The sequence below is a fragment of the Pogona vitticeps genome, chromosome 4 (genome assembly GCF_051106095.1).
Source record: "Pogona vitticeps strain Pit_001003342236 chromosome 4, PviZW2.1, whole genome shotgun sequence".
NCBI lineage: Eukaryota > Metazoa > Chordata > Lepidosauria > Squamata > Agamidae > Pogona > Pogona vitticeps.
Genome location: NC_135786.1, coordinates 101,912,919 through 101,934,235, shown reverse-complemented (window position 1 = coordinate 101,934,235; position 21,317 = coordinate 101,912,919). Strand labels below are relative to the sequence as shown.

Sequence of the window (21,317 nt, the reverse complement as noted above, 5' to 3'; positions counted from 1 at the left end):
GCCCTCCATTGTCACCTCCATCGCCCTCCTATGTGTGGAAAGTGTTGAGATTTGGAGGCACGCTAGAATCCATGGGAAACAAGGGGTTCTAGCTCATGTTGAAAACCTTGACCTGTAATGGAAATTCTCCTGCTCAATACTCTCCCTCACCCTTTTGGTGCAGAAAAGTGAAAAATTCAGAGATTTACGGGAGATAGGGTCAGGGCACTCTCCATGAAACTTGTTTCCATGGACTATAATGCCTGGAATAGGGCTCAAGTTTCACTAGGATCACAGCTATAATTCATACTATAGCACAGAAACTAAAATACTTGATTTTTTTAAAATTAGGATGTCAAAATATAAGGATACTTCAAAAAATAGATGAGCAGCCATGCTAGCACAATCCATACATTTGAGTCAGTGTCCTAGTTCTCTACAGAGGTTAGCTAGTTGTTTCTGGCCAATCCATAAGGAGATCAGTCGGAACTGGCCTGTTCTCCCCCAGCAACCCACATTAAGAAATATATTGCCTGTGAATGTGGATGTTTCTAATAGCCATGATTTGAAGCCATTGGTAAATTCATCCACCCATGAATCCCATCTGGCCATTACCCTAATCAAAGTCCCTTTTGCTTCCATTTAAATATGTTTCAGATTTGAATTGGAAATCTACCCAGCGTAATACCCATGTTAATTTCAATAGAAATTGCAACACATTGCCATGAAAGAGACTCTGAACACATTTCTCACTTGATACATTTCTTTAGGGACACACTTACCAATGGTCATCAGCAATCAAGATGCCAGACAGCTGAATATCATGATGTGAATTTCCCTTGCACCTCCCAATTGTAGTTTCCCCTTCCTTAATCATGTACAGCAACATCTCGGAGAGTTGAGGATCTTCATTGAGATTTACCAAGTTAGGCAAACTGTTGTCTACCTTGAATGTAATGCCTGCTTTCTAAAATGAAGGGTCCAAAAAGTGAGAAATTATTCTTATGATCAAATTCAGTATACTGTATTAATTAAATCTGATTTCTCTATTCACCTGCTCTTTTTAGGAATGTAATATAGATAGGTAAAGAAAAAGAGTAACACGTGGGAAAAAATTAATTGCTTTGCACCAATGTCTGAATTTAACTGCAGGACGGTACCTGTAACTCCATTGTTTCCTCAAATTTCTTTTTTTCTGCTTGCTCGAATTTTTCTTTCCAGGCCCTTTAATGGAGGTTGCGAGGAGAGAGAATTAGCATCATGAGACAGTAATGTTACTATTTCGTAAGTAACTTTTTAAGGCCAACAAAATCCAGAGAAGACTGGAGTTACAGCTAAAATGTCTTTGTTATCTTGCACTGTGAACAAGATGACAATCTTCATCTCATAACATGAGTATCAATAAGAGTAGAGGCAAACGTAAGAGTCTTATATTACTTGCGGGCTGAATCCAGACTTAGTCATATCTAGCATATACACAGTGAAGCCAGAAGACCTGCCATAAATTATGACAAATGTGCTACCCTGCTCTTAGTAGGTCTAATCTGAGAGTGACTATAGACTTAATTCAACATCACTGATAATTCAGTTTTTAACCACAGTGAATTCTCTGAGAATTTGATATACAGAACAAATACAATACACAGATCTAGTATATAACAGCCAGATAGGAGTATATTTAAAATGCTGATAGAAATTAAACATGGTCTGTGTTGTATAATTATATCTATAGATAAGAACTTCATGCAAAATCTTCAAGAATGAGTTCAGCTCAAAAGAATTAACTCTTTCTGAAAATATAATGCGCCACAACTTCATGGTATTGGACAGTGTATATCAGAAATCATTCCAGTGGTGTGCACAGGGTTGCTGGCTGTCCATTGTGGTGTTGACTAGAGATGGGCGTGAGCCACTGGTTTGGCAGTTCATGCCAGTTCGTCTTTCGCACACAAAAAACTGTTTGGCGCATCCCAACCCCACCGCTTCCAGTGGGCACCCATTCAGAGGCAGTGCCTGACTTCCCTGCCCCACCTCCTCTGGGTGCTGCCTCTGAGTAGGTGCCCACCAGGAAGCGGGGCCAGGAAGCGTCAAACACCTGCTTGTCCAAAAGACGAACCAGCACGAACTGCTGACCAAGTGGTTTGTGCCCATCTCTATTATTGACCCAAAACCGTACTAGAAAATTACATCCCACTTGGCATATGGCATGTTGTCTGACTCAGCTGCACAGCTTAAACAGAAAATGTTCACATGTCCAGGTTATATAACTGGTTGTGCATCCCAACAGAAAACCCTTGACGATCTTTTTTCTTATTCTGTTCTTTATTTTATTTTTTTTATTTACGTTTCTGCTGTAAAGTTTTAAAATTACATTGTTGTTTTTACTGTAAGCCGCCTAGAGTGGTCTAATATGATCAGATAGGCGGGATAGAAATAAAATAAATAAATAAATAAATAAATCCGATTGTACTATGGGTTTTGACATGTCAGCAAAATGTGAAAACTGCTTTTACAATTGCCATTATATGTATGGTATTTCAAGACAGGATTCTGGCTAATAATTAGTGGGGTTTTAAAACAATTTATAAAATATTTCTAAAGCATCAACGTAACATGCAACAAGTGGAAGAATTTCATTATGCTATTAACTACCACATTTTGGAAAACTGGTTGTGTTTATTGATTACTGATGCGATTCAGCAGTTTGATCAACTAATGCTAAGGGTTCATTGGCTGAAATCCTGCTGCATAGTTAGACAAACGATTGGAAGCAAATCATCATAAGAAGTCTCTGTAGACATAACCCGTTCTAAATAAAGTCATGCAACTTAGCATGCAAAAGACCTACAGACATTTCTTTTAAGGCAATTTGCTTCCCAAAGCTATGCTATTTGCATACCTGTGTGCACCACAATTTCAGCCACTGGATCTATTCTAGAATTAGTTACACTTTAATACCACTGAAATTCATATGAAAAGTTATCTGTAAGTAACTCAAGTCCTGCTAAGGTTCAACAGGACCTAAATGCAAGTAACAGAATGGATCCAACTCTACATATGAACTATTTACTTATTTATGGACAATCACTATATAGGCAACATTTCAATGATAAAATCAAAAATAATACTGGTGAACGGCTTCCTTTACAAAAAAAATTACTCAAAAAAAATTGAAAGAATTATTACCTTTGCATTTCAGCCATTTCTCTTTCTTGGTGGTATAGCTTCATTCGAAGGGATGTTATTTCTTGAACATAATGTCTTTGTTTTTCAGGGTCATGATTCTCCGCGTTCTTCTGAGCCAATTTCAACTTCTTAATTTCATCTTTCAATTCTATATTAATAATAATCATCACGTGGCATCAAGTAAATTCTGGCTTATGGTGACCCTTTTTAGGGTTTTCCAGGTAGGAAATATTCAGAAGTGGTTTATCATTCCGTTCTTCTGGGGCTCAACAATTAGTCAAAACAGTAACCCATATATTAACACATATTTTGCTGAAATTTGTGAGAAATATGCAGCAGCTTCATCTCATTTTGAGAAATAATTATGACAAATAAAAGAAACAGACTGAATTCAAAAGATGCTACCTGCAATTAAAGTTTCTGTCTCTGCAATAAATAAAACCAAGTATTTAAGTACAGTATTTTTTAAAGCATCACATACAGATATCAGACAGTTGTGATGGGCTACAAATAACTCCTGAGATGACAGGAGGTGATTTAACTACTAGTAAGTTAAATTCTTTCCCCTCATATAGAGGTCTTTGAAGCTGGCTATGTATTGAGGAAAATGCTATTGCATCATCATACAAAAAAGCTCTTGCAACTTAGGAATGTCTAAATTACAAGTTCTCATTGCTCTCAAGTTGTGCCTATATCTTCCACATTCCTTTCTCTTAAGTGTACACTCTGTAAGATCTGCACATATCTAAGAATAGATAAGAAATGGCCCTTTAAAAAGTAAGAAACAAATTGACGGCCAGGCTTACCTTGGATTAACTTAGCATTGATGTCTTCATTTACTTTGGCAACATTGACTATGAAACATGCTTGTTTAGCATACCGAAGTGTACTAAGAGTTTCTTCTATATTGCTGGCAGCAGGGCTTATTGTGGCAATCATAGCAGTTTTTGAATTTCCACCCAAGCTTTCCTTTAACAGCCTTCATTAGAAGGAAATTTAAAAAAAAACACAAAAAAATAAAACAGTCACAGTGATTTTTCTCAATTAACGTGAAAAAATTCAAACTTCTACATTTATTTTCTGACGTAGTAAAAGAGTACATCATTATAACTTTGCTATCAAATCCACTCCTCTACATATATTAGAACAAGAGTTCCTAATTTCATCATATATGGAGTCAGGTCTTGCCCACCTTCTCCACCCAAGCTGCCTATGCCCAATCCCAGTGTTACGACTCATCTTCTCTAGTTTTTTAGACTCAAGAATCTTATCAACACCAACAAATAGGCTGAGCTCTGTAATAATACAGATACTTCTGGGCACCTGGTCTCTGAAAAGGCATGGGAAGCCGCTCCTCCCAAAACTGAAGTGGACAGCAGTCGAGAGGGCATCATAACAGAGAGTAAGCTATAAAGATGGAGGTGGCCCAAATCAGAAGTGAAATGACTGCAAGCTGAACCGCTCTCTGAGTTCCCAAGCCACCCAGCAATTTCAGGAGCTATGGTTAAAAAAAAAGGAACTTCTCCAGGCTTTGGACTGCATCATGGACTTGAAGAGAAAAACATGTCACCCACGCTGAACAAAGCACGCCTCTCTCTTAAAAGCCGGATCTTACATGTAGCTGTTAGTTCAAAGCATTGGTAGGCCAAGAATCTGAAGTGGGACATAGAGATGGCATAGACTTGTACATCCCTCTATCAAATATTAAGCTCTTGCTATTTTTATCCATAAATAACAAAAACTAATCCAACAATAAGTACAACATGGTCTACCATCTCTAGTGGCATGTTTTCAGGATCGGTTTAAATGCCAGAGTGTGCTCACTGATATATATTAATACTGGTCCTCGGCACTGGACAACCTGACAGCTGTGGTCTAGACAGAAGCATTCCAATACACTCCCTATGATTTACAACATCCCTTGAAAAATATGAACATATGCTTATTTTACTCTAGGTTGCCTGTCCCTTGAAAGCATAGGGCACGGTCACATCAATCTTTTTAAAACTCAAATGATTTATATGGGAGAGATAAAGTTCTACGCATATCTGCTCAGAAATTCATTGGGACTTACTCCTAGGTGAGCGTAGGACTGCAGCTTTAGGCTACAAATCTATGCACACGGAACACAGCAGGACTTACTACAGTGGGGTCTCTACTTAAGAACTTAATCCGTATTGGAAGGTGGTTCTCAAGTTGAAAAGTTCTTACGTTGAATCTGCATTTCCCACAGGAATGCATTGAAAACCATTTAATCCGTATCTGCTCTTTTCCGTCCATAGAAACTACAGTGGAACCTCTACTTAAGAACTTAATCGGTTTTGGAATGGTGTTCTTAAGTTGAAACGTTCTTAAGTTGAAGCAAAATTTCCCATAGGAATGGACTGAAAACCAATTAATCCGTTCTGGCTGTTTTTTTGTTATGTAGAGGTGCGTTCGTACATTGAAGCATTAGTTCCCATAGGAACTAATGCAAAGCTGGTTAATACGTACTCTACCACTAGGGGGAGAATTTTTTTTTTAACCTAAGATGACCTAAGGTTAAAAAAAGAGCAGGAAAGGGTTTTTTTCCTGTTCTTATTTTGGATTTCTGTTCTCAAGTAGAAGCAAAATTTAGTAAAGTTGAATTGTTCTTAAGTAGAGACGTTCTTAAGTAGAGACCCCACTGTACTGAGTAAAATGTTTAAGAATATTAACCCTAAAAGTGGTCACTTGATAGCACCATGCCTCTTGTGAATACGGACATCTTTTCTTCTAGACTACTGTGGGGTAACTCGGTCTTATTGAAAAGAATTAGAAAAAGAATAGCCAAAATGAGTGAGATGGAAAGAGGAAATAATTTCTGACCAAAGTGAGTCAGAGTTAGGTTAGAACCCTCTGGGAAATAGTTACAATATTTACTATCACAAATTGTCTTCCCCCAATGATCTGTTAATAATTTGGTACAGCTGGGAAGGAAAAAGTCACAACAAAGAAGCTTGCAATACACAAAATATTTACATACCACGTAAGGACAGATTCACGGTATGGAATGAACACCTTCTTCCTGGTCTGGTTTTGTTCAGATAGTGCTGTAATAACTTTACCCAATGTTAACAAGGATTTATTTATACTCACACCTTCCTGTATGAAAGAAGAAAGAAACAAGCAACAGAACACACTCAAGATGGGTAATTTCTAGATTTTTTAGAAGCACAGATTGCAGTTCTTTCGAAAACACATCATTATAGCATGCAACATTGTGGAAAGCATGTTTTATATTAACACATATCACCAATCATCTATATACTTCAACCATCCAAAAATCTATACACTCAAAAATTGGACCCAGCTCCGATGGTTATATAAAAGTAAATTCTGATGTTTTGATTAATGTGCTTATTCTTTAACTATTCAAAAGGTCTAGAAGAAGAAGAAGAAGAAGAAGAAGAAGAAGAAGAAGAAGAGAGAAACAAGCTCATCAGGCTGCATAGATATCAAGAGGCTCACTAACATCACGACACACCAGCCACATAATGGCTGAAATCCTGTTGCTTAGCATAAGCCGAATTAGGATTTTGGGTCTGTTTCTCCCTAGTAAACAAGCCATCCCTGCTGCAGCTCTCAAGAACATCCATCCATGTGTGTGCCTAAAGTTAGTTTAGCATATGCTGAGCAACAGGATTTCAGCCACTTAAAATTATTTTCATAGTTCTTATCATAACTATGTTCTACTGAACTATGTTAAGGGCACTGTGCTAAGCAGCATATATGTATCTCTGTTTGCTGCTCAGCTCAGAAATGTGGACATCCCTTTATTAATTTATTTACTTGATTTCTAGCTCTCAAAACTGGGACTCAAAGCAGCTCACAATGAGGATTAAAAGGGACAGATAAAACCATGACACAATTGAATTAAAATGAACGAAAAAGCACAGCAATAAGACACCCACCCTTTAAAAGGCCTTCTCTCAGCACTCAGTCAATTGCCAAAAGAGCATCTGAATATAAATGATTTTGCCTGCTGGTAGAATAACAAAGAAGGGGGCCGTTCTAGAGACTGGGAGCAATCACCAGGAAAGCCTCGTCTTGCATCCAACTCCAAGGTTGGCAGGACAAAGAAAAGGGTTTGTTCTGAGGACCTCAAAAGCCAGACAGGTTCATATAGGGGAATATACTCCTTTAGATAATCACAGAATAATTCATGTTCAATTCCAGGCCACTTCTCATGTTATGGCAGTAATTCTAAACTCAGTGAGAATTATTTTTCTGTAGATATACAGTACATAGAATTACATTGCATGGTTCCCTAAATGAGTTTAATTCACGCTATTAGTTGAGCCATTACTATGTCATTCAATGCCCAAACCTGTCACTTGTATCTATTCATTACACTAACATTTGTTTCTTTATTTTTGAAAAACGCACAGATAAAAGATGCTTAATATGTCTTGCTCACAATCGGCTATAGGCTGGCCTAGAAATCAACAATGGTTGCCATCACATTCCTTGTCCCAGTTAAACTTCCAACACCTATGCAAGGATCACAGTATTACCTTTTTTAGTCACTATGTTTATTTACTCAACAGCTGCTGAAAAACTGCAAATCTAACTAGGGATGAAACAAACCACTCTTTACTTTTTCACTACGGATGCACTGCATGTTCACTAGGGCACTATGGACATTTTGGTTAAACTGTGCAGACGATTCTGGGAAGCTTTGGCTGTACAGTATCAAGGGATACTGCAGGCTACATACATTTGTTTGCATATATCATGGAAAGCAACATGTGTTGAGCTAAATCTCCCATCAGGCCTAGCTAGAGGCAATGGGGAAGAGTGAGGAATGTTATTGTCCAACAGCATTTAGGATGCCCCTAATTGTTCACCCTGTAGATAAAGTGAAGACAGAGTCCATCCCTCAGTAGCACAGTACACGTTTTGCAAGCAGAAGATCTCAGGTTCATCTCCACTTGGGTTGGTTGAGGAAGCTTTCAGTAACAAATCCGGAGAATCAGTCCAAAAGTCAGAGCTGACAATACTGACGTGTCTAGCGGTCCTATCCTGTGTAAAATGGCTCTATATATATTCATAAATGCTTCCTTGTTTTTCAAGTTAGGTGTCAGAGGACCAAGAATTACACTATAGTAGGATTTATGTGGCATGGGGACAAACAATACAGCTTATTCTGTTCTGGAGAGGTACCTGATATCAAGCAAATTGCTATTATATATATTTTATATATATATAATTTTTTTACCTTCCGTCTTTCTCCACTGGTCTGAGCTGTGCGGCAGCGCTCACTACCTGCTAGGTCTACAAGGTTAACGCGACTGATAATTCTGTGTTGATGTTCTTCCTTTTCCACAGTATCTGTCTGAAATAAAACAGTTAGTTAAATAGGTAGCTGTAACAGGCAGCCCTGACCCCACCTGTCCATCACGGCTGGGCAGTGAATCAGCAGCCAATGGGGTGACGGAGGGTGGAGCTGAAGGGGGAGGAGCTGGAATAAAAAGGGGTGTGAAGAGTGTGGGGGAGATCAGATCTGGAGTGTGAGAGAGAAAGAGTTTGTTTAGAGGCCTGTGTGCCAAAGTGTTCAGTGAGGGAAGTCTGTGATTGATTAAATAAGATACAGTGATTGACATCGTGATTAGCTACTTGTGATTTTCATATTTTATTTTGTTATCAATAAACCTGTTTTGTTTTGAAGGAAACCTTTGTCCTTCTTATACAGTCATACAATTGGTGGCAGCGTGTGTGAAGTAGTGTGGTGGGCATTCTGAGAGGCCTGAGTTGGAGGTGACATCAAAGTGGCCTGCTGCTACGTTACAGTAGCTTTACTACCTAAACAGAAAGCTGGGGCTCAAGCTCAAAATAGCTCCAGATTATTACTCTTTGGAATGGAATGAGATGGCACATAAGTGGGTACACCAAGAGGGGGAAATTAAGAGTTATGTGAGGGACTGCCTTAATATGTTCAAATAAGGTTTTATTCATGTGTGCCTCCTTCACATCCAGCCCATGATTTCCTAAAAAAGCATATGAATAGCTGAATTATCTACTCAATATCCTCCCATTATCTCCTAGGCAATATATAAACGGCTCAGTTATTTTCTCAGTGATTACTATATTATTGGGGGTTGGGAGATAATGATGCTCTTTGTGCCAGCGGGAAACGAAGAGATACCTTGTTGAAGATTAAAATGATTGTTTCCTTTAAAGTCACAGCGTACCTTTGTTTGTGTCATCACCAAGGTGAAAACAGAATGGGATCGAGAACTCTTGTCATTCATGCCCGTGGCAGCAGTAGCTCTATGTTTATTTCCTAACTGGAGCCAATGCTAAAAGAAAGAGAGGATATGAATACTTTGAGAAACTATGTTCAGTTCTTAAAAGTTAAAATATGAAGTCAAATGATCAGCTTAAACAACAGTACACTTAATCATGATTTATCCAGATTTTCAACCTGCCATAAGGTTGACTAATAAGATGACTAATAATTGTGAGGGATTGCCTTAAGTTGTCTAATAATTCAATGCAAAATGTGAGTAACAGAAGTGAATATGTCATTTGGAAATAATCCATTGTTCATCCCTAGCCACTGAGGGCACTGGAGAATCCTGTTAGCTTTGCACATGTAAAGGAGCCTGTGGAGTCATTCCTAGAAGATAGTATTGCCCTTGCTGCCTCAACCAAGCATGTAACTGCACTGTGCAACCGAAGCAAAGACTTCCTTTGCCTCACTCAGCAGCCTGCACTTCGCCAAGGCCTTGCAAGTAGTTTCCCTCCCCTTTACCCACAAGTATCCTGCATGCCAGGATCTTACAGAATGGTCAAACTGCTTGGGGAGATGTCCAAGTACAGAGGCACCTCATTTCGCAACATGTGAGGCTATGAACCACTGGAGATGCCAAAGAGAGTGTTAGCTTTTATGGGACAGTTCCATGTGCTGTTCTCTGTGTCGAACAGGCAGACCTGCATTCATACAGCTTACACAAATGAGGTTTCATAGTCTCCTCTCAGCAATACCCAAAAGTGGCTTGGTAGCAGTCATGTTGTTGTTGTTTTTGTGGGATTGGTTTGTGACTTTCTCTTGGTTTTCCGTTTTAACTTGTGTTTTACTTTGTTGTGAATCAGTCCTGTTACTGAAGAGAAGCATCTCTTCAAATAAGAGGGAACATGTAAATAAAAATAAAGCCTTTGACTATTTCTCACAGAAGCCCTGATGAAGTAATGAAATCAGAAGACCTGGCCCAGCAAATAACTTTGTCTCGAGTATAAGAGTCCTAATACAAAGAAGTAATTGTGACTTCAAATATTTTACTATTTACTTATAGAGAATCAGGGAAGATATCAGAACTACCTTCTCCATCACTCTCAATCAGGGATAGACATGCCCTCCCCACCCCCCAAAACCATAAAAGCTTTGAAATTTTTTTCGCTTAGAAAGTCCATTTGTGCTCTCTTAGAGACATGGGGAACATTCTGCCATGTTTTGAGGGCCTTTTGCACCTCACCACTTAAATTCCCCCGCCATTTTTTCCACTAGTTCATGCAAGGGAGCTTTTTCAATTTAAAAAAAACTGATAAGACAAAACATGAGGGTATAAATATTGCAGAACGGGTACACCAGCCCAACAGGATCCAAGAATGGGTATTGGTGGCCCCTGGGCATCAGACGTTTGTCTACCTACCCTCTTAATGTTTTTTTTTTTTAAATGATCAATGGAAACTAGTAACAATATTTTTACATAGGCACTTCAAAGGCTGATGTATTCATAATTCAAACAATAAAACACCAAACTCTTACCTGGATATCAGAGTAAGAACTAACAACATTCCTGGGAGGGGGGAAAAAGCAATTTTTACTTGTTAAGAAAAAAAAAATTTAACTACATAAGTATATAAACACACCTAAATCCTACCAATTTTATGTAACTTACATGCCAGGTATCTTCAAGTGAAGCTAAAAGAATTATTCAAGCAGCAAAATAACCTGTGTGCGTCTCCCTGCAGGAATGGAAGCCCACATCTACACAAAAGTTTACTGGAATTTGCCATATTTGTGAGAACGAGGCCTCCAGTACCAATGACAAAATGTGTGAATGTTGGCAGCCCAGCTTCCCTGTGAAAAGGGAAGGAGATATGTTTGGCTAAAATTAAACATCGGAAAAGAAAAGCAGAGCATGGTTGGGACTAGAAATCGCGTAAGAAGATGGAATAGCCCATTTGAAAGGAAAAGAGGCAGTGTGGCGGAAAGAAGACAATATAGCAGGGAATGGTGTGTGGAAGACACATACTGTAGGTCTGGGGAAAAGCAGTTATCAAACAGGAGGCTATGAACCAAAAACTTACAGGGCCAACAAGAAGTCTGGTTGAGAAAAGAACCAATTCAAAGTAACCAACAAATTCCTTGACTGTAGTCTTCTGCTTTATGTTTGCTTTCTAACAAGTCATGTAAAAGATCAGTACACACAGATATGAGCTGAGGAAGAATTCCACAAACATGCAGACTTACACAGAGAGGTCTTCCACATAGGGGCCAAAGACGGGATGTTCTCTTACACGAAGCTGTTAATCAGAAGAGATGGTGCTGATTAGAAATACAAATCAGTTACAAGGCCATTTTATATACAGTATATATAGCAAAACAACATCTGAAACTCCTTTTTAAAAGGTGATCTGCGTTCAAAGCACATTTCATTTGTTGTTGTTATGTGCCATTAAGTCACTTTCAGCTTACGGCAACCCTATACTTGAGCAACCTCTAAAACGGCCTGTCTTCTGCTCAACCCCTACAGACTCAATCCTGTGGCTTCCTTTAGGGAATCAGCCGATCTCATATTTGGTCTTCCTCTTTTCCTGCTGCCTTCCACCTTTCCCAGGATTATTATCTTTTGCAGAAAATCCTGCCTTCTCACAATGTGTGCCCAAAGTCAGACAGCCTCAGTTCCAATATTTTTGCCTCCAGAGACGGTTCAAGATTGATTTGATCTAGGACCCACTTGTTTTTCCTTCCTGCCACTCCAGGGTCACTTAATTTAAACACCATGAAAAGGAGTCAAAATAAAAATTGCAACAAAGTTTTGTGTAAACCACGTTTTAAGACGTTTAAAAGCCCACTCCACCCCAGCTTTTTAAAAAAGCAGGATATTAAAACAAAATAAAAAGGTAACCCTGAAGTTCGATGCTCTTTAACTTCACTTGCTCCATGCCTATGGAGGATTTGTTTACCCACAAGCAGATCACACATACAGTAGGTCTAAGACCCCATAGGGAACCTGGGTAGAATTCGCAATAAACTATTGTTAGGATTTCAGTGGATCCAAGAAAACAGGAGTTGGTATAATCCACCATATGCCCCTTTATACTTCCTTGCTGAATTCTCAGATGGAATCCTTCAGACAGACATTTATCTGTTTCTGTGCTTCTAACGCTGAAATTGGACATCACTCAGCAAAAATAATCCAGTTCCTAATTTATCAGGAGACCAGTTTGCATCTAAGAGTACTATTCTGGCTGAAATCTAGTACTAAGTCAGAACCAGAGCATACCCATAGAATTAGTGGGGATTTGGTCGGTCAGTTCCTCCACAAATGTCATTGATTCAACATGCATGCTCTGGTTGTGATTTACTACTGGATTTCAGTTACAATGTGCTAACAGTACATACAGAATACAACAAGTTACCGGTTGTTTCTCCTGTCCGTTTTCTCGACTGAAGACGAGCAAATCATGAATTTTTTCATTGTAAACTTCAAAATAGCTCATTTCAAGATGATAAGAAGTCTAACAGAAACAAAGACAAACATTTGGACTATTGTTAATGCATTTTAGAAAAATGTGAAGAACAAGGCTTGCTATGTTTCCTTCATAGCATGGAAGCATTTCCCCCATCATGTAATGGAAACGTGGAAAAGAGATTCCAAATGAGTGTGAGCAAATGACACAGTCCCAGGGATAGGGAATCTCTCATTTAGTTGGGTTTCTCTTGACAGAACAGCGAAAGGTGAATTCTCCTCTCTGCTCCACTTCTCAAGAATATCAGCAGGCAGTACATTCAGCTCCCAGACAAAAGTGCTAGGATCACATTCAAGATACACTGCTACCATCACAACTGTGTGAAGACTAGCTAGATATGTCTGGATTCATATTAATGGGACCTTCACAGAACTGAGATCTAGCTGTGCAAAAGGAGTTACTTCCATGCATTTCTGAGGTAATTTGGCAAGAACAAAAAAAACTTTACAGGTGGTAGGGAGTGACTATCCTATTAAAACAGTGGTCCCCAACCTTGGGCCTCCAGATGTTCTTACACCACAACTCCCAGAAGCCTTCACTACCACTTCTGCTGGCCAGGATTTCTGGGAGTTGAAGTCCAAGAACATCTGGGGGCTCAAAGTTGGGGACCACTGCATTAAAACACATTTAAGCTCAAAGCAAGTTCCTTCACAGAATAGAATCACATACAATTTTTCTTTAAAATTGCCCATATTTCACCTATTGATGCCTTAACCTGCTAAAAAATTAGTATCTTTCTTGCAACTGTTTGTGATGCACAAATTCAAGTTAAATGTACCAGAGCAGAGATATAAACATCTTTAAACAATGCTGTGACCAAGGATCATGGCACTAAAACCTGAGGAGCATTTTAGGTTTCTTTCTGTCAAAAAAATAAACAATACTTTCAGATGTTCCAAAGCTTCAGGTACCTTAGTCCAGGTTCTACATATGGCAAGTTTATCTTATTTATTTTTTTAAAAAAAAAACTTTTGTAATATTAGGAACACAAGCTCAAACTTAAGTTGTTATAAAGTCACCCTTTGAATGATAAAGGCTAATGCTGTACAGCAGTGTCCTCTAACTGAAAAGAAGAAAAAGGCAGCAGCATTACAGAGGTATGAAAAACATTGGGCTGAAGGAACAGAATACCAAGTATTTCATCATCAATTTTATGACTTCTTTAAAACCTACCCAGTTGGGTTTCAACACCTAAATATCTATCTAGGGGTTGAAAATTGTAGGAACAACCAGATACAAGTTGCATTCCTGGGCAACATAAGCTGACCAGTTTCAAAGAAATATTATGATGCAAGTACATGCATATAGAAATAAATATACATGTGATTTGTACATGATCCTTAGTCATAGCTCAGTCTACAGATGTTTATATAACTGCACTGGTGTTCTTAAAATAATGTATGCATTACAGTCATCATAAAGATATGATTAGGCCATCGTGATTTCCATTCAGTACCTTACTGAAAGAATCACAGAAATTAAATGGCAGATAATTTCACTCAGTGATAGGATGGCAGAGAAATATGTCCATATAAGGCCACTTCCCACCATATGTAGGTTAAGAATCTTCAGGGAGTGAGCCTGCAAGAGTGTTCAGAAACCTGGAAAAAGCCTATTCCCTTTTCAAGCATAATAACAAAAAGAGTTTGCAAGAAGAACTTTTTGACATGAAGAGCTGTTCAACAGTGGAATGGACCTCCTCAGAAGGTGGTGGACTCTCCTTCATTGGAAATTTTTAAAACAGAAGCATATCAAACTCTCTTACATTGGAAGGTGATCTATCAGGGATGTTTAAACTATGGATTTCCTGCTTTGCCAGGGGATGGGATTTCATAACATTTGGGGTCCTTTCCAGCTCTACAGTTCTGAAAGTTTTTGATGATTAATCTCAAGAACTTTCTTCCTCTCTGAGGTAGAAAAGAGAGTTCAATCCAACATAGGTGAGGAACCATATTATAGTACCTGTTGTGTTTCTCTTTCTTTTATTCGCGTGAAAAGATCTTCGCAGAATCTCGGGATTATTCCTCGTTCATTGTCATCAAATCCCATCATCCTACAATGACAAACAGTATTTCTATGGGCTCAGGTTTTAATTCTGCAAAAGTAGACTTTGGAATTCTCTAACTTAGCATCAATATATATAGGATACATATGAACTTCACTTGAACCACAACTGTTCTGCAATTTAAAAAAAAATAACACTTAGCCAATACTGCTTTACATCAGATTACAAGGGTGGGCTGTAGTCTATGAGAGCTCATACTAAATAGAATATCTTAGTCCTGAAGGGGCCACAAGATTTTGTATTGGTCTTGCTGCAACAAAATAAAAGTTAATCAAGATGTCTTTGTAAAGTTGTCAATGTGCGCAGGCTAGTGGAAACACAGTACATTCTTCTTTAAATGATCCAGAACCAAGTTTACTTATTGGGCAAAATCCCATTTGCATAGTTATGACAGTATAATACAGATCCAGGTACTGGAAAAAATTAATTTAAATGAACTGAATGCTTCCTATCCCAATCCTTTCAGGTTCTCCGGCTCCATTTTGCTGTTGGGAAACTTTAGGAAACTTTAAGGGGGGGGCGCTTTTATAGCAAAAAAAAATCACCACTGGATTGCCATTGCCAGGATCAGAGCCACAGCCATGACTCAGGAGTAATAGTGACTATTAAAACCGTCCATGCTGAGGCTCCCAAAGGTTTGTCTGGGGCAAAATGGAGTCCTAGGGAGCCTTAGAACCTGAACAGAAGGTGGGACAGGAAGTAACCCGATGGTTTAAATTATTTTATTTCTGGTGCCCAGATCCAGCTGAACAGATTTCTGCCCACTGTATCTTTGCTACTAGATAAATATGAGTGGTATCAGGTAACTCTGGCAGGCAGATCTATATCATCATCCTCATATTGCAGATGGAGGGGTAAGTCTTGCCAAAGGCCACATCATGATTAGATGGCATAGTTGAGATATGAATGAAATAATTTCAGAGCTTAATGTCTTAGCTCACAATGTAACCATAGCTTATCAGGCAGCAGAAACATCATGTTTTATAGCAGGTGTCTCCAAACTACAGTCCAGTGGCCACATCTGGCCCACCTTGACATTTTATCCGGCCCATTTCCTTCAGGCATGCGTGTAGGGGGGGCAGGTGGAGGGATGCATGCAGGTGGGCGGGCATCCGTGCTCTGGGACATGTGTGTGTGTTTGTGCGTGAACATTCCTGTTCCTTCAGCCCTCAAAAATGTTGAAAATATCCAGTGTGGCCCTCACGGTCAAAACTGTGGAGACCTCTGATTTAGAGGAGGGTGTTTATCATTTATATAGTTTAAGTAATTTTTTTCTTTAAAAAGAATACTTTTTAAAGTCTGTGAACAGACTTTTCTCCAGAACTTCACTTAAATCACTTTCATACTTCAGTAAGATTTGCCTCCACCTTTCAAAAAGAAATAAAAAAACTACTAAGAAAAACTTGGAGACAACATATACCCTGTCCTTTTCCTTAAAGTGCAAGAGTTCCAGTCCAACTTACGTATATGACTTTCCAGAGCCAGTCTGTCCATAGGCAAAAAGACAAGTGTTGTATCCTTCAAATGCCCCTTCTAGAAGAGGAACGGCCAAGGACCGATATACCGTCTCTTGACTTGCAAAGTTATTACTCTTATTGATAGACCAGAATGAAAAGTCAAAGGTGAAGCTGTACTTCTGTTTCGTATTAGGATGGTGCACAACAGTCTCTTGTCCAATCATGGAAATTATCTGGAATGTTTCTTCATTTTTGTCTCTAAATAAAGATACAAAATAAGAGTTATTTATGGGGGGGACTGAATGCACCAGATTTAAGATACTCATAGTAACCTCAGTTTCAAGCTCAGTGTACATTTGTTTACAGCATGCCTATGGCAGAGGTGATATCTAAAAATTAAAATATTTCTCATCTAAATTTCAAAAGCCATAGCATGGTGGTACTCAGAACATGGAGAAATTATCTTTCTGGACTAATACCATAATACCACAGCCCACAAGGACAGATTCTGAAAGATATGAGTAGACATGGGGACGAAGAAGAAAAAGGAATCACAATATTTGTGGGAAATCACTGATTCGTGGAATATTTGTCTCTTTGTATTCATCAATTAAGACAATTGTACTCATCAATTAAGACAATCTCAACAAATAAGAAGGGAATACCTGTTTTTCATTCGTCCCCATAGGGACAGAGGGAAAGCTAGACTGCCAGAACAATGGCTTCTGTTACGACAGTCTAGCCTTCCCTCTCTGCCAATGTGCCCACCAAAGAGCTAATTGGCATCTCCTCTCTGCCTGGGGGGGGGGGGCGGCTGCCAATTATCTCTTCAGCAGGCCCATAGGCAGAGAGTGAAGGCTTTGCTTCTGACAAGCTAGCCTTCCCTCTCTGCCTTTGGGCAGTGGAAGCAGAAGCGGCAGCACAGAGGTGGTGGCAATGGAGACAGCGGCAGAGGCAGCAGTGGCTGCAGTAGGACAAGGTAGGGAGGTGTTGGGGCACTGGGAAGGGGGCAGACTGTGGGGGAGGGGAGCTCAGCTTTTTTTTTTAAGACAGCCACAGGCTATCAAAAAAAAAACAAACCAAGAACCAACGAACTGAGTCATGGTTCGCTTGGAAAAACATTAGTAACTTCGTGGTTCATCAAGGTTGATGAACCATGAAGTTACTAATGTTTTTCCAATGCCATTTTCACGGTTATGAGCTGAAAAGCAACTTGTTCAAATGCTACCAATGCCTTTATATCACAATGCGGTAAGCAAGATTTAAACTTCTGTAGAACTCTCCAGCAGGCTGAAAGTTAACCAAAACAGCGGAAGGCTAAGCCTGCTTAGACATGCAAAAGCATATGAAAAATTTTAAAAAATGTTAATTTTAAAGGTGCTACAAGATTTCTGGTATCTCTTATGCTACAGCATAACACAGCTGCCAGTTAGATTACCAACATGGCTGAAGAGATGAAAAAGCTAAATGTTATGCTTCTGCCTCAAACTATGCAGTTTTTTAATAATATTAAAAAGGTCTCCAGAACAAATGGCTGAAATCCTATTGCACAGATCTGCATATGTAACATTAATGATGTTATTCACCAGCAGAAAATCAGTGCTGATTGAAGACTTCCTTTGGCAATTCTGAAGTGTGCACAACTTGATCACATTGTATGAGTTGTGCACACCCCTAAATTGCCTGTAGCCAGCAGCCATTTGCTTCTGATAACGACATCATTCGCATTGCACATGCAAACCTTCCAAAAGGATTTCAGCCCGTATGTACATCTAATTGGATCACCATCATTATGTGGAAGATACTGTAAAGTGCAGGTTATGCTCAGGGCTACTGAGATAAAGAAAAAATCATGACATGAAGACCAGTGTGGTGTACAGTGTCAGTGTGGATTGTTAGAGCAGGACTTAGGAGAGACGGGTTCAAGTCATCATTTAGACATGAACATTCACTGGGGAGTGTGGGGTGGCAATGGTACACTGCTCCTTGAACATCTCACACACTTTCAAAAACCCTATAGTAGGGTTAGTGTGACCAGGAAGCAACTTGATGTACATAACATATAACAATGTCTATTCCATCATTCATTCAAAATACAAAAATGAGGCAAATACCCACTCCTAATTGGAAAGCAAAGTAATACAGAAGGCAAAAATAAGGAGAAAGGTGATGGCCTTCATATTAGTAAAGCTGGAGATTGGTTTTTAGGGTACACTTGGTACAGACCCAACCAAAGTCGTTTTGTACGTAGTTTCACATAGGATGTCAACAGCATGCTGTGCTAACTGATATATTAAAAACAGGACATAATTTCTAAAATCTCAGCTTTAGTTCCTGAAAAATAGTGTTTATGTACCTGCTGCTAAAGGGACGGACTCTCACAGCTACTGTCACTTTACTGTTTTCTATCTTGAAAGGATCATCGTTAATGTACGTGTTTGGCATTGGAGTATCTTCTTTTAGGAAAGAAGACTGCGGGACGTATCTTGCATTTTCTGACACACTTCCATTTTTACTACTTAGAATGGATGCATTAGAAGTACTAGCTTTCTTTTGTGATATTGCTTCAAGAGACAGAGCTTTATTCTTCTCACTGGAGGCAGCAGGACTCTTAGCATGCTGAACAGATCCACATTTGGGAGTACATTTAACTCCTTCTACTGGACCTTTCCTTAGCGTCTTCTGCCCTTCCAAATTTTCAGCTTTAAGAAATCTGCTTTGCAGCCTTTCCGTTCCATTTTCCTTACTGACACGGCATTCTTCAGCCCATTTTATCCTATCCTCCGTTTTTGCTGTTGTGAAAAACGACGATCTAGGGACCTTGTTCTGACTCTGAAAATCAGCAACAGCTATCCTGTGTTTCAGAGGTTTGAAGCTAGCAGCATCAGTTGAACCGCTCTGGCTAACCTGCACATGATTTTTCACCTCAGGATTTGTCTTTTCATCCCTACAGCCTTTAAGTGGTTGAAGGCCCGTCTTCAGAAAGGGAGACTCCCTACTGTTAGCCTTTGATGCAAATAAAGTTGTATTGGCTTTCTCTGGTAGAGACACTGAGTTTTCTGCTCCAGTTTCATTAGTTCCCTTTGTGTTATGCTTCTCAGCTGATCCAGTCCTCAGACGGCGCTGCAATATCAACCTTGTTTCTGTTTGTGTACTTTCACCATCACATGTTGTTGTTGTAACAGACTGTCCTTGGCTTGTCACAGTCCTTTTTTGGAGGGTCCACTTGCCTCCGGGGGTAGATGCATTAGCCGGCCTGTTGCAGGCAGAAAGCACAAAGGTGGCATTCAGTTCCTTAGCCAGGGGCTGTGAAACTGGATTGCATCTCTCATTCTCTGACACATTGGGTGGAAGCTGCTGTCCAACTCTGTCCCTGACACAGGACTTTTCTGCAGCATGCTTCTGTGAACGGGCCACACTAATATGGTTTCCCTTTGGAACAGTATAGATAGGCATTGAGGAATCAAGCAAGTTGTAGCTGCAGAGCTAAAACTTCCTTGTACACTGTCTTCCTGAAAAACACATTTGATTAATGCTTTCTCTGCAGTATAAAGCAAAATGTGTCGCCATGGGATCTGTTTAAAAAAAAACACAATTGTTATTCTGGAAAACATACCCAGTTATTCTATAGATATGTAAAGTTTCCTTATATGACTTTTTGGCAAGATGGAAAAAGCAACATTTAGATGTTTTACTGAAAGATTTTCCACAATTCATTCTTTTAAAAAAAAATTAAATCCAGATTCAGTGCAAACCTATTAAATCATATACATTGTGAAACAAAAACCTTGCTATGGTGTACCCATTTGTCTGGAATTAAGTCAATGGGACTTACTTCTGAGTAGACATATCAATGACTATGTTATACATGATACTGTCAACAAACAAAGCCTTTCTATGGAAATGGGGGAAAGAGAGAAAATATATTATAGTTAACATTTAAAGTAAAGCATTATGGTAAAATGGATGATGTACTCTATTATTGCAGCAAATTACGAGTATTTGGAAATGCAAAACTAAAATTTAGATATTGATTTTCCATAGCACCGGCAACTGGTATCGGTAAATAGTGAAGGTTTCCCTTGACATTTAGTCCAGTCGTGTCCAACTCTAGGCAGTGGTGCTCGTCCCTGTTTCAACTACTGTATGGCGATTTCTCAAGATCTGGCCTCCAGTCCAGCACATCTAACTCTTGGTCCCTGACATTAAGTTAGTGGACTTCTTTCGAGTCCTTGCATACATCAAGATAACTAAAAAATTGTTTCCACCAACTGCTAATCAGAAATTCATGAACAGACAAAGTGGTTGGAGAGAGAGAAAGAGAATTAAAATTCCCTGACGCCTGGAAGCTCCAATTAGCTAATACTGCTACATTATATTTATTTATTTATTAGAGCTTTACCCCGCCCCTCTAGACAATGTCTACTCGGGGCAACAAGAGAACCAGGCAAACAAATCCCTGCGATCAAAATATTGATAGCAAAAATTTGCCAGATGCGGTGGAATCTTTGCGGACTTTAAAAGATTAAAAGCACGACAGAGTGGGAAAGTGTTAGCTTCTTCGTGTACGAAAATACACGAGCATCATTAAAAGGAGCCGCTTTTAACGGGTAGGGGGGTTCATAGTTTAACTTCTGCAAAAACAGCGCCCTCTCTCGCTCCATGATACTGCCCGCGGAAAACGAGCAAGCTCCTCCGCCACAAAAGCAGAGGAACCAGACAGCCAACTCCGGGAGGCAGTGGAAGACAGGAGGGCCTGGCGTGCTCTGGTCCATGGGGTCACGAAGAGTCGGACACAACGACTAAACAACAACAAACAACAACAAGCTGTTCTGACACTCCAGCTTTCA

The 21,317-nt window shown here is 39.3% G+C and overlaps 1 protein-coding gene across 2 annotated transcripts in view; it reads right to left on the bottom strand.

The window, feature by feature from the left end:
- The window catches only part of KIF14 (kinesin family member 14), a 48,306-nt gene that overhangs the window by 26,618 nt on the left and 371 nt on the right, over positions 1–21,317 (bottom strand). For both annotated transcript variants that reach the window (XM_072998063.2, XM_020784695.3), the window contains exons 2-14: positions 18,824–20,042; positions 16,474–16,725; positions 14,908–14,998; positions 12,835–12,933; positions 11,663–11,715; positions 10,955–10,985; positions 9,378–9,485; positions 8,405–8,521; positions 6,170–6,288; positions 3,972–4,144; positions 3,166–3,313; positions 1,140–1,203; positions 762–946 (exon numbers count right to left, since the gene is read on the bottom strand). In XM_072998063.2, the coding sequence (XP_072854164.2) occupies positions 762–946; positions 1,140–1,203; positions 3,166–3,313; positions 3,972–4,144; positions 6,170–6,288; positions 8,405–8,521; positions 9,378–9,485; positions 10,955–10,985; positions 11,663–11,715; positions 12,835–12,933; positions 14,908–14,998; positions 16,474–16,725; positions 18,824–19,923 (2,540 nt within the window). In that variant the 5' untranslated portion in view covers positions 19,924–20,042. The remainder of the gene's footprint in view (positions 1–761; positions 947–1,139; positions 1,204–3,165; positions 3,314–3,971; positions 4,145–6,169; positions 6,289–8,404; positions 8,522–9,377; positions 9,486–10,954; positions 10,986–11,662; positions 11,716–12,834; positions 12,934–14,907; positions 14,999–16,473; positions 16,726–18,823; positions 20,043–21,317) is intronic.